This window comes from Malaclemys terrapin, chromosome 3, assembly GCF_027887155.1.
Source record: "Malaclemys terrapin pileata isolate rMalTer1 chromosome 3, rMalTer1.hap1, whole genome shotgun sequence".
NCBI lineage: Eukaryota > Metazoa > Chordata > Testudines > Emydidae > Malaclemys > Malaclemys terrapin.
In genome coordinates, this window is record NC_071507.1 from 16,711,343 (window position 1) to 16,724,555 (window position 13,213).

The 13,213-nt window shown below is 38.1% G+C and overlaps 1 protein-coding gene across 2 annotated transcripts in view; it reads right to left on the bottom strand.

Annotated features, from left to right (window-relative positions):
* SPRED2 (sprouty related EVH1 domain containing 2) overlaps positions 1–13,213 on the bottom strand; it is an 81,918-nt gene that overhangs the window by 23,150 nt on the left and 45,555 nt on the right. For both annotated transcript variants that reach the window (XM_054023521.1, XM_054023520.1), the window contains exons 2-4: positions 5,519–5,696; positions 4,376–4,544; positions 1,269–1,333 (exon numbers count right to left, since the gene is read on the bottom strand). In XM_054023521.1, coding sequence (XP_053879496.1) covers positions 1,269–1,333; positions 4,376–4,544; positions 5,519–5,696 — 412 coding nt within the window. The remainder of the gene's footprint in view (positions 1–1,268; positions 1,334–4,375; positions 4,545–5,518; positions 5,697–13,213) is intronic.

Below are 13,213 nucleotides of genomic sequence, written 5' to 3' on the forward strand. Positions count from 1 at the left end.
GCAGCTGCTAATGATAGTTTTGCTCTGGAGCACAGGAAGTCACCTTTTAACCCTGCCTGCTGTTGTTTGTCTCTTAGAACTGTGACAAAAGAACAGATGTGAACAACATGCCAACTGTCAAGAGGATCTGGTCAAAACACTACAGGAAACCTGTCCAGACCCACACCATGCTGATCTAATGGAAGCTCAGCTAAATTCATCTTGAGCTACCTTTCAGCTTTTGGGCTCTCCCCTCCCCCACTCCCATCCCCTCGCCTGACATTCACAGGATTTAACTGAATGTTTCCTGCTCCATTTCCTCCCTCCATTATCCTAGATGTGTAGAAAAGCACATTTTTGAAATGAGAAATAAATGAAATATTTTCAAATTTTCACAGCAATGAAATGCAGTATTAAAGTATATTTATTACTTCTACTTTGGATTCTGAAGATATCCACCTTTAACCCTCTGCTTTCTCCAGTGTTTTTCAACCAACAGTTCATTTACAAGGTAAAGAAGGTGGGTATGCGCATTACTGGAGCTGAGCAAATAATTTGATTAATTTAGCTTTTTTCTGTCCATGGAATAATATCCATGACCAGACTGAAATTTCATTTGATATATTCATTCAACCTTTTAAGCTTATGGATGGGACAGGGACACGGTCTTTTAGGAAAGCTCCAGACACATTTTAGATGCTACTATAAAATAAAACGAGAAACAACAATTATAAACAACAACAAATAATAATGAATGGCTGACTTTCTGCTGTTATGTAGTTGCTATTGGTCAGGTAAGTCACAAGATCTGGTTTGCTCCCCATTTTGAATAAGCTTGGATGGACTTCTTACGTTAATGCTTGCACAAGCAAAATTAAAATTCAGCTTTCATGAATAACCACAAACATGACAAACGTGATTTCCATAAACATGTCAGTAACACTCAATGTCTCTAAAACTAGCAGACAGATAACACAAAAGGGGCGTGAACTCCACCAAAGCCAAGTCATTTGAAAATTAAATTAAACATATATTTTATTTTTTTTGGCATTATCTACTTAGCTCCATGACACTATGAACATTGGCTCTATATTGTGATACTACAGTGATGACAATGGGAGGACTTTAGAAGGCTGAATCTTCTTTTGGGCCATGGAAGGCAGAAGACGAACAGAGAAATATCACTTACAGACACTAAAGAAAATCATGATGATGAAAAAAGGAGCATTCAAAATTGATCAAGTGAACCACAGTGCAAAAGAGAACAATTTCAAACTAACTTTACTTACTGTGAAGACATCATCATCACCAATCTCAGCCTCATTGTGGATCGTTGAAGAGGAAGTAGTAGATCCTAGAAAAACATTAAAATATATGACATTTCTAAACATCAGATTTTTTTTAAATTAAAAATTGGTGGATTTTATTTGGATTTTGACCACTGGGATTATCATGGACAATTACATTCTCCAGATAAACTACACTGACATAATAAACTTATGAAGTGAGAAAGTGGTACCAAATTAACAAGAAAAATATATCTATTGCTAAGTAGGTTAGAAAGGTGACAACCAGAAAGAGTTCCTTGAACTGATATTGTATGACTGTCTGTACTATTAGATCACAGTAGAATAATGATAAGCACTTATAATTATATAATATTTTCATTTTCAAAATGTGACAAAAGTATAACAAATGAACATCTAGGGCCAGATCCTCCACTAATGTAAATCAATGAAGCTACACTGAATTACATCAAGCTAAGGATCTGACCTCTGAAGTCAGAAAACTTATTGTTTTTACTAAAACAAACGAAATATACAAAAAAGCTCAACCAGAAAGGGAGTCAGTCTTTAGAGTTCAGGAAATAACGACCTATTCTGAAGAATTTTTGTTTTAAAAGGTATTTGTCAGAGAGCCATCTCTCTCCTTCTCACTTCCCCCCTGTAAACAAAACATGTAAGAGTTGACAGAAGAACGAACAAAAACAGGTAGAAGAATAAATTAATTTGAGGCGGTTTTGATTAACCTTGTGGTAACTATTAGGGTTTAACATGAAATTTGCAAATTTCATCCAAGAATCCTTCCTTCATCTGCTTTAACTTTTTATGCATTTAAAAAGGGACACTGCGGTATTCTCTACATTTGGGGTGGCGGGGTGGAACTCTGTATGTGGTAGGGTGACCAGACAGTAAATGTGAAAAATCGGGACAGGGGGGGGGGGGGGGGTAATAGGAGCCTATATAAGAGAAAGACCCAAAAAATCGGGACTGTCTGTATAAAATCGGAACATCTGGTTACCCTAGTATGTGGGTTTTTAATATTAAACTAGAATAATCACCAAACTTGATTGTACCAAAACACACTCCCTCCCACATCACACACAGTTTTGTTATTGCTTATGAATGCTGAGCTTTAAGTAACTTTTGGTTTTTTTTTTAATTGTTTGTCCTGGGGCAGACAATGAGTTACATTAACTCTGAAAGATTTTAAACATTAATCTTATCTGTGGCATGCTAACTTGAGTTGAGTATTCATGAAGACATGCAGAGTTAAAGGCAAAATTTTCACCTAATGAGAAATGTGCATACACATTCAGGTTGAAAGCCCAGCCCCCACATCTCCAGAGCTGTGCAACGTCACTAATACCAAACAGAATTTCTGTAGTTCTGATACTTCAACAAACAAACTAAGGGTTAAGTGTTGCTTCTAAGAATATTTGAATGCAGCGAAGCTTCAAATGTATATGCTTGGTTGTGCTAATCTGACCAGATTTCATAGACAGTATTGAGTCACAGTGACTCAAATCCAGAACTTCAATGTATATAAATATATATGAGAACTGGTTATTGGTTTTAATTTGGATAGCCCTATTTGGAAGTTAAGTAAGAGTGCACCCATCAGCATCAGTCTGTTCTGTTAACATGATAAACAGATGCACTGATTTTGAACAGTAGCTAAAAAATAGCCACACAGCTTTAAATGTATACTTGAATTTTGAATTCTACTCTACTTCAATACATCTTCTGTTAGGAGTTGCTGCCAGGTACAAATGTTCTCAAATACCATTTTAATCACAATTTCCCTTAACTATAGAGTATATACATTACTAATAGAATTGAGCTTCAGTGTGAATTATATTATAGAAGATGCCACATTTAATGCCCCAAAGAGTTTACAGTTTATATGAGACAAACAAGAAAAGGAATACAGTTCAGAAGCATAGGGCCTAATCCTACTCTCATTGATTTCCATGGCGCAGGGTCAAGCACATAATGCATGAATGACCAGTGAGGATTTGATCTCATCTCTTAGTGGATCATCACTGAAAGGTCTGCTGTTACGGGGGGAATTGTATCATGAGGGCAGGAATTCCAAGCATTAGGAATGGCAGAGAAGAATGGAAAAGGAGCAGAGTGAAAAAAGGATGCGCACAAAAAGCACTTGGGCATAATGACAGAAATGTAGACTGGGGTGGAGATGTGCAGGACCTTAAAAGGCATGAACGAGGAGTGCCATGTATTTGTGTTGAGACCGCTAAAAATGTTCAAAAATTAAAGATCAAAAATGTAAGAAACTAGATTTTTAACACAAATATCCTGAACTTAATATTCTGTTCATATTTATATATTTATTCCAGTCATTCGGAAAAAAGATAGCTCTGGCAGCACAACTACCTATATATGAAAAGCCATTTATCAAATAATTGATTAATTATTTTTCACTGAAATGAGAACAAAATAAAGGATAATTTTGAATTGAAGATACATTTTGATTCTCGTTTGATGGCAATATAATGCGAACAGGAAATGTTTAGAACAACCTCAAAGTATGGACAATTCTTTTTAATTAAAATACAATTTTTGATGGGATAAAAAATATGAAGCCTTTAAACACTACAGTTCTCCAATTAAGTGGAGACTTAACATAATTTTGTCTAAGAAAAAATCCTTATGATTTATTCAAGTCCACATAGGAATTCATACTATAATTTCACAAAGCACAACAAAAACATATAATGAAATAATTTCCAGTGCAGCATTAGCTGCATGTACAGAAAAGGGACCTAAGAGACAAGATGTGAAATACTTTGTTCTTTTGCGAGCTATAGTTAGATCCACAGCTATAAGTTGCATCTTTTCATTTTAGGTCTTGATGGATTAAGCTACATAGGGATTGGAAACTCTGAAGAAATGCCTGAGTTAAATCCTTCCCTCCCCAAGAGGCTACTAATCTAATTCTCGACTGAACAAGAACTAAACTTTATTTTAAAGGCTAATTGGCTGACCGCAGTAAGAAATGTGAGAAATCCATTCAAGTTAGCTTGAGTGAGCCCTGTCTCTGGAACCTCTCCTCTGCAAAGAAACAAACAGAATGCTGATACAAGCTTCAGTACCTTCATTGAGGTCTTCAATTGCTTTCCGCACTCCTCTATCAAATGCTCGTGCATCGGCAGGACTTTGAAAAGTGAGCCCAAACTTCCTGTTGTCAACCTTCCAGTGATGAAATGTAGGATTTGCTTTAGTGTAGACCAAGTCCTTTTTTACAAAGCATTCCAATACCACCTAAAAAGTTTCAGCACAAAAGTAAGGTTACATTTAGACTTGAAGGGCGTGGTTATCACTGTTTTAGTCCAGACCAGAATCTCCTGCCCCACAATCTCCCCAACACAAAACAAGCAAGTTATGAATCTGTTACTCTAGTGAGAGAATATCGTTCAATATAAAATCATGTCAAAAGCAGCTGTAAATGAAATAACTTTAAAAAACCCAGCTCTCTTGACAATAAGACAATCTTAAAACTACACTATACTATCCACTTTTATTCAACTAGCTTGTTTTCAAACACCTATTATAAGCATGTACCAAACCAATTTCAAAAAGAGTTGGATTTTTAAGCTTTTCCATTTTATAATTGGGTATCCTAGAAGCAACAAGAAAAACTAACCAACAGGGAATTAAAACAACAGGAGTTTTTTTAAACTTCCAATTTATATTTGAATATAAGTTTTATTCATTTTATTTTGTGCAATAAAAGAAGTCTTCTAAATAAATAGCTATTGGAAGGAACTGAGCTTGTCAATTCATAAAAAGACAACTTGTCCTCAAATTCTTACTCTATTAGTCCAAACCTTGAATAGCATGCAGCATAAATAATTCATTGCTGTTTTAAAGGCTTGCATTGCATTACTCAGTACAACGTGACTGGCTTCATGAATTCTTTACACTTCAGTTCACTTCTCACATATTCTTATTAGGTCTTAGAAAAATAAATGTGTCAGTTTCATGTTTTAGGAATTAAAGGTGGCCTTTACATATTGCTGTTCAACATGCAATTGCTATCTCAAGGAGATAACATGGCAACCTAAAAAACAGGTCATGATAATTTATTGTTCATTTGAATTAGGGTTGAGTTATTTTGCACAATCCGGCATTGCTTTCAAGTTTTTTTTGGTTGGTTTTGAAACTCCTATAAGAATTTGTTGTTTTTGGGTAGCTTTCCTAAGAAAACAGACAAAAGTTGAATTAGGTTCTATTACCAGTTTGTCTTTTTGCCTTTCCCCATGGATTAGAAATCCACTTCTTCCATTGCCCTCTGGGTACATGACCTTGCAGACGCCAACTTTACTGAGACCGCCTCCTTCTTGCGGTAACCATCCCCCACTGGAGTCATCTCGGGTCATAACCACAGCTTTGACTCGCACAATATAGCTGTCACTGTAACGACAACAACAAAATAACTGTGTGAGATCACACATAATCTTACAAGAGTTTAATTTATTGCAATATTTAGAAAGTACAGATCTAGACTCCAGGTACTTGCGCAACAATTTAAAGTTTTATCTGAGGATAGATATAAGTGTTTATAGCAGATGATCTTTACTGCCACAGTCACTATACAAACAGCAGTAATTGCCCAGTCTAATTTCAGGAGCTCAATACACAAACGAAACAACATACCACAATCAAGCCTGAAGCCTTTTACCCCAGCCCATCAGGAAAAGACCCTGAACGGGAGACCAGCCTTGCAGCGTGCCCTGCGGGTCTACAGATGTGGGCTCTATTGGACTACAAAGAGAAGCAAGTTCCAGGGCTGAATACCCCTTGCTGATAAGCATCCTGCCAGCAGTTCCTTCTTGAACAGGGGGAAGGATTCTAGCTCCAGTGTCTCCCATGATCACAACTGCTGAAGTATCACACTGGGAGAGTGGGAACCTGTCAGGTACCAGTGTCCAAAACATGTAGGGCTACCTCCCACCCTGAACACATTAAATTACATTTGGAAACTCATCTGCAGCCAGCATAACATGCTTCCTGAGAGAAAGAATGAACCTTGCAATATCCCACGTAAGCATGCCCTCTGGGCACAGGAACAATTTGCCCAACATTAATCTTTAGGATCACACAAGAACTCTAAGGCAGCTCTGCCTACCCCGTAGGGAACATGGTGTTCCATCAAGATCTCATGGGCAGTGCTGGAAGCAGCTCACAGAGCTAAGAGAATCAGTGCCGATCCCTAACTAGGAGCAGATCAACCAATGCAACTAGCACGATTTCCATACTATACCCAGGCCTGAAACAAGAGTGGAATCAAGGAAATCCGAGGATTTCTGACACTGCTAGCCCTGGTCTCACCATTTAGAAATGTTACTGAAAGCAAAAGGAGAGTGGTCTCATCACCTGAAGAAGAGCGTTCGCTTCGAGAGACACCCATAAATGCATTAGTTTCACCAGTCTCAACTGGCAATCAAAACAAGACTTTCACACATCATGGAAGAGGAGAGTCCAAACAGAAGCTGGCAGAGTTCAGTCCTGCACAAAGGCGTAATTACTACCCCTCCTACCACCAATCTGAGTAAAAAACCCTCTACGTCTAGCATGTGGCCAGTTGTACTGATTGAGCCTAAGGATAGTTCTAGGGTAGGAAAATACAGAAGAAGAGGAAACTAATTGCTTGATCTAGTAAGTTTTCAACACACTGTCAAATCAAACAGGCCCAAAAGTTTGTACTAGTAAATGACACAACCTGTTCACACCCCAAAACATACTGTTCATAAAAAGGACTGTAAACCCATGCAGTGTTCCCAAATATGCCTTTTAAAATAGGCTAGACCTCAACCTGAGGGATGAAGCTTGAAATTTATTTTTTGCAAAAGTTCTTGGCATCGGAACAAACTGACAGTATCTCTTTAAACTTGACAAGATCCGGCTAAGGTTAATAGAGAGGCAGCACCATTTGTCCTTATACACGTGGTAAACCTTTTTTTTAAAATTTACCAACACACAGTTAATATTTCATTAAAAGTGGTTGCTGTTTGATGTATGACTTGCATTTCTCAAATGCAACCAGGCTTTAATATCTAGTAAGTCACTAACAGTGGTCTTGCTTCTAGCTTAGCTACATGACTCGGAAAACGTTTGTTAAAAATAAATATCCTGTTTATTTCATGTTTTCCTCTCCCTTTAACGGTTTATTTTCCACTTTAAATAACTTCAAAAATATGTTTAAAAATAAGCTTGGCATGTAGTCCAAAATTACCATCGCCCAGAAACCAAACACCCATACTTCATGCTTATTTGCATCCTATGGCTTTTACATACACAATTAAGTCAGTCTGGACACTGGGGAACAGCTGAGAAATTGCATGAGAAACTTTGGTACAATAAAGACTTTCTCTAAACATTAAAGTGAAATTAATGCAATGACTTATTTAAAATAAAAGTCAAAAGGAGGACTTGGTTACTTATTAATAAGTAATAATAAGGCTTATTACAGATCAACCACCTGGCTCATTTTGCAGTCTTTTGGTACTGTTATGGTGCGCACTCACCACCAATGTGTCCCCTTGTGTCAGGGTGGGATCCCCTGTACGCCGTCTGCTTGTATGCAACTCGGCGGTAACAAAAGCTCAAACTACTACCCAAAGTCTTTCCAAAAAATCAACCCTTCTTCATCTAGGCTCAGTCTTCAATCTCCCTTCTTGTAACTCCAGACTTCTTTCAGTGCTAGTATTTGAGCACTGCCCCCTCAGACAGAGTCTCCCTGAGGGATCTGTTCTCCTGCAGACTCAGGCCCCTTAACAGGCAACCAAGTCCCTTCAGATGATGAATCCTAAGTGTCCATCACCTGATGCCTCTTAGGCCCACCTCTCTAGCAGAGAAGCAACTAATTACAGCACAGGTGCGACAGATGTAACTCGAACATAAGAACATAAAACGTCCCTACTGGGTCAGACCAAAGGTCCCTTTAGCCCAATATCCTGTCTTCCAACAGTGGTCAGTGCCAGGTGCCCCAGAGGGAATGAACAGAACAGGTAATCATCAAGTGATCCATCCCGTTGCTCATTCCCAGCTTTTAGCAAACAGAGGCTAGGGACACCGTCCCTGCCCATCCTGGCTAATAACCATTGATGGACCTACCCTCCATGAACTTCTTTTTTGAATCCTGTTATAGTCTTGGCCTTCACAACATCCTCTGACAAGGAGTTCCACAGGTTGACTGTGCACTATGTGAAGAAATACTTTTTTGTTTGCTTTAAACCTGCTGCCTATTAATTTCATTTGGTGACCCCTAGTTCTTGTGTTATGAGAAAGAGTAAATTAACACTTCCTTATTTACTTTTTCGACACCAGTCATGATTTTATAGACCTCTATCGTATCCCCCCCCTTAGTCGTCTCTTTTCCAAGCTGAAAAGTCCCAGTCTTATTAATCTCTCCTCATATGGTAGCCATTCCATACTCAAACTAATTGGCTCTTAACCCCTTTCTATCTTGTGATGGGGTTTTGCCCTGTCACAGATATGCTAAAAGCAAATTCCAAGACAGGAGTGAATCTAAAAGACACCCCAACTAGCACTGTTCTGTATTTCAGCCTCAGGATGCACACACAGACCAGTAGGAAATAGGAGAAAAGAAACGGCAATAGGTAAAATTATTTTTCACCCTGCACCCCCAAGTTCAGTTTGGTCACTTGGAATGTCAAAAGTAGTACCCAGAGCAGAAAGGCAGAGATCTGAGATCTACCTGGCTGTATCATGCAGAATCTGTCTCCTAATGAAAGCCTTCATAGAGGCCTGACCGTTTACCTTATGATAGAGATAAAGGTATGGATCGATGCCTGTGTTGTTGCCCTGCAGAGTTCATTTCAGAACTCCTCTTTTCCTGGGAGATCCAACCACCCACTTGGAAAATCTTCAGAAGTCACCCAAAAACTGAGAGTATCCCAAGGAAAATGGAAGACCTATCAAGTTTGGCAAAACATAGGAGTCTGCCAGACAGTGGAGCCTCTGTTTCTAGCTGGGTATATTAGGAATCACGTAGGCTGTTTTGTGGTGATGGAAAGTTCTAGAGAAGTCTCTCCAGAATGGTTCCCTTTTGATCAGATTTATCTACTAGACTTTTGGTTCTCTTATTGGATTTGCATGCAAAACAGCTTCATAAGGACTGTCTGATGGTTTAGTATGGCTTTTATTCCCCTGTACACAGCCTTGTACAAGGTAGAGTTTTACCTTCTGTTTGCCCTTGGCCTCTGGCACTACTTTTCCATTGGCTCTCCAGGACTTTTTCCAACATATTTTGATGTTGTCATAAGCGGCTTTGCTTGGACATCTGCTTTTAATAAAGTCATGTATGCCTACATTGCGCCCATAGCTCTGGCTGAGATATGCAAAGCATCAGTAGAACTGAGATAAAGTAGCTAGGGATGTCTTCAGAAATCTTGCTCCCAGCCCTCAAGACATTGTAGCTTTCTATAGGAGAAAGTCAGATGAGCATGTCCAGAGTCTGATTGATCCAGACATTAGTATTTTCCCAGTAAAATGTGTTATGCAGCCATTGGCTTCTACTAAAAATAAATTTCTAAATTTGATTCACAGTAACTTTTAAATAATTTATTTGCTCCACTCTGGATACGAAGTGGCCAATTTACATATGCTACATTCTTTTCAAACAAAAATTGATGGGCTTCAAGAAAGCACTCTCCATGGTGATGTCTGAACTCTCTTCTCCTGTGCTTTGTTTTTCATAGTTTCTGAAGATTATCTCTATGCATTGATTACTAAAGATTAACTATTTATCTTTCTTCCCCAGTTCCCTCTGTTTTTTTCTAAGGTTGCATTCCTTCTATTTTGGGCTTAACTGCTTCTATATTACATCCTTTTGTGTTATTGGGGAGCATTCATGGAATTTCAGCCTTTATTTTAAGAAAGAGACATGAACACAATCTTCAAAATACTCTTCCATAGAACAAATGGCCTGTTTCCTTTATTTATTTATTTTTAAACTTCTTGAGTGTATTATAGCTCAGACTAACATTTTCTATACAATCTAGTACAAACTTTCTAGGCAGAATTCAGAGCCTTTCACTTTCCTGAAAAAGCACTACTAGGAACTTTCTAAAATTTGTTAATTTTGATTTTACTTGACTTAATGACTGTTTCCAATCACCAATATTTCAGATTTCTAAGGTTTAAAGGTTGCATGTTTCCATTATCTCAGATAATTCTCTCGTCATTGACAAGCTTCACATGTTCTTCTGTTTTAAATATTAGTATAACTCTGGGTTTGAATATTTTTTTAAACTACCCTCCCCCTCGTATTTACATTCTCGTGGGGGTACTAAGTGAATCATACGGCTTTTATTAAGACATCTATGCAGATATTCTGACCTATGGCTCTTTTACACCTTTAGTACAAAGGCCTGCAACTGTATCCGAGTGTATAACAGCTGCCTGACTGGATGTCTCAATCTGACATTGAACGCGGGAAAAGACAGACACTTCGTTAATTGTCAGTTCCACTAATTAATCATATTTTGTGGAAGTCTGTTTGGTTGGATTGTACCCAATGTCATCAGCCAGGAATGTCTTACAAGCTTGATCCAAGTCTACTCAAGCCAATGAAGAGACTCAAATAGGCTTTGGATCAGGCCCCATATCTGGAAATTGCATAAGGCCAAAAAGTCATCCCAAGGACACTGCCACGGGGACACAGACACGAATTAAGTCAGACCGAACTGTAGAGTGAAGAACACAAAAACAAACTGAATACTGAGGTTAGCTGGTAACAAATACAATTCAATAGAATACTGGTATAAAGTGGGAACTACTAAAGAAAGAGAACATGAAATGCATTTTCACTTGACTGCAGACAATTGACAGAGCAGCTAGGTAGACTGGCTTGAATGACAAGTGGCTGGACTAATGTTATAGCAGCTAAAAATTGGTCGTTTAAAGACTTTTAAGATTACAATTGATACGAATCCTAACTTAACAAAACAACATGCGATGAAAGAAATGCATTTCAAAAATAAGCCCCAGATTCCTGGTTTCTACAGGTTGTCCAGGGAAGTGTACAGATAAATGCAGGTTCTATAGAGGAAGCCATGACTTCTCCATTTTAAAAAAATGTAACTTCAGGGGACTCAGTCTTTTTCATCAGGAGACAACTCTAATTTCCCCCCTGAAAATGAGATCTTTATCCCCCTTTGCCATAGCAAAAACAACACTGCCAGACAATAGTTTCTAGCTTGTGAGACAGGAAGAATACTAAATTGCTCTTCTAATACAGTCAGTTGGAATTCTGTCTCCAGCTGTTACCAGAAGGTCACATTTACATTGTACACTCTTTAGAGCAGGGACAGGCTCTCCTCCCTCATGTATCACCAGACACAACACTGCCACTATTTCCAGTGATATTAACTATTAAAAAAGACCTAGGACAATAATTATTATTTGGTTCCACTATTAAGGCACTGCGCTAGGACTCAAGATACCTGGGGTCAACTTCTAGTTCTGTCAAACTTCACTTAATGTCTCCATGCCTAAGGTCTTCATCCGTAAAAGTGGAATAAGCAATGCTTTTCTATTCCACAACAGCATAGGTAAATACCTGGGAGGTGTGTAGCTAATATAGTGTTGGGTCATACAAGTACCTAAACTCTTCTGCATGCAAACTGTTTATTTTCTTTGCAATATAATTTCAGGTGACTGCATTATGGCCTTGACTAGTTCAAGCAACTCATTCTCCATAGTTAAATAATAATTTACAAATCCTATGTGAACATTATTGGTTCAGAGCAGCAGGAAACTCACGATCTTGTTGCTATATCCATCTACTTTTATTGTGCTGCAGCCATTTTTTTTTAAAGGAGATCTATTCAGAGCATGTACAATATTTGATTAACTTCCATGTATAGTATATTGAATGCCATTAAGATTAGTTAAAGGTCAGTCTTTCACTGTTCGAGTAAAACTATTAGAGGAACCCTCAAGTGGCTTAAATTCTTCCCATTTTATTGGCTTCTAAAAACTTTCAGACTGCTCTTAATTTTGGGGTTTGTTTATGGCCTACATCAGGGGTAGGCAACCTGCGGCACGCGAGCTGGTTTTCGGTGGCACTCATACTGCCTGGGTCCTGGTCACTGATCCCGGGGGGGGGGGGGGGGGTCGGGGGTCTGCATTTTAATTTAATTTTAAATGAAGCTTCTTCAACATTTTAAAAACCTTATTTACTTTACATACAACAATAATTTAGTTATATATTATAGACTTAGACAAAGAGACCTTCTAAAAACACTAAAATGTATTACTGGCACGCAAAACCTTAAATTAGACTGAATAAATGAAGACTCGGCACATCACTTCTGAAAGGTTGCCGACCCCTGGCCTACATACTATTCCGTTTGCACAATCTATTCTTAATTAGTTAGTTAATAGGAATATTTAGCTATTTTAACCCGAAATGATTGGTCTTAAATAGTGTTTGAAGCTTTGGAAGAAAATATCTGCTCAGATTATCCAACTGGGTGGCAGGATGCCAACTGTTTCTATCGCTGTGTTTCAAGGCTGTTAGTCAGCCCCACCCAGAACCAAAACCATAATGGAACTTCGGGGCTAAAGGTAGCATGTGGTTTGTTACATTTTTTTTATTGGAAAGAAAAACATAACCTATTTAAAGTTATAGCTCCTGGGCATTTTTTTTTATTCGGAAAGCTAGTAAGAATTTCCTTTGAGAAATAAACCAACAATGATATTGTAATAAGCAAATCACTATCATGAATATTTTACCAATAGTCCAACATCTTTTTCTAAAAAGCCAAATATATAAAAAGATGGGGCAAATATATAGAGTAGTTGCAATATAAAGGATATTTTACTATCAATTTTCGAGGATTCCGCTCAACTGCGTCATAAAGTGTTAATGTGCTGGTATCATAGAACTCCCTTGTTCGTCA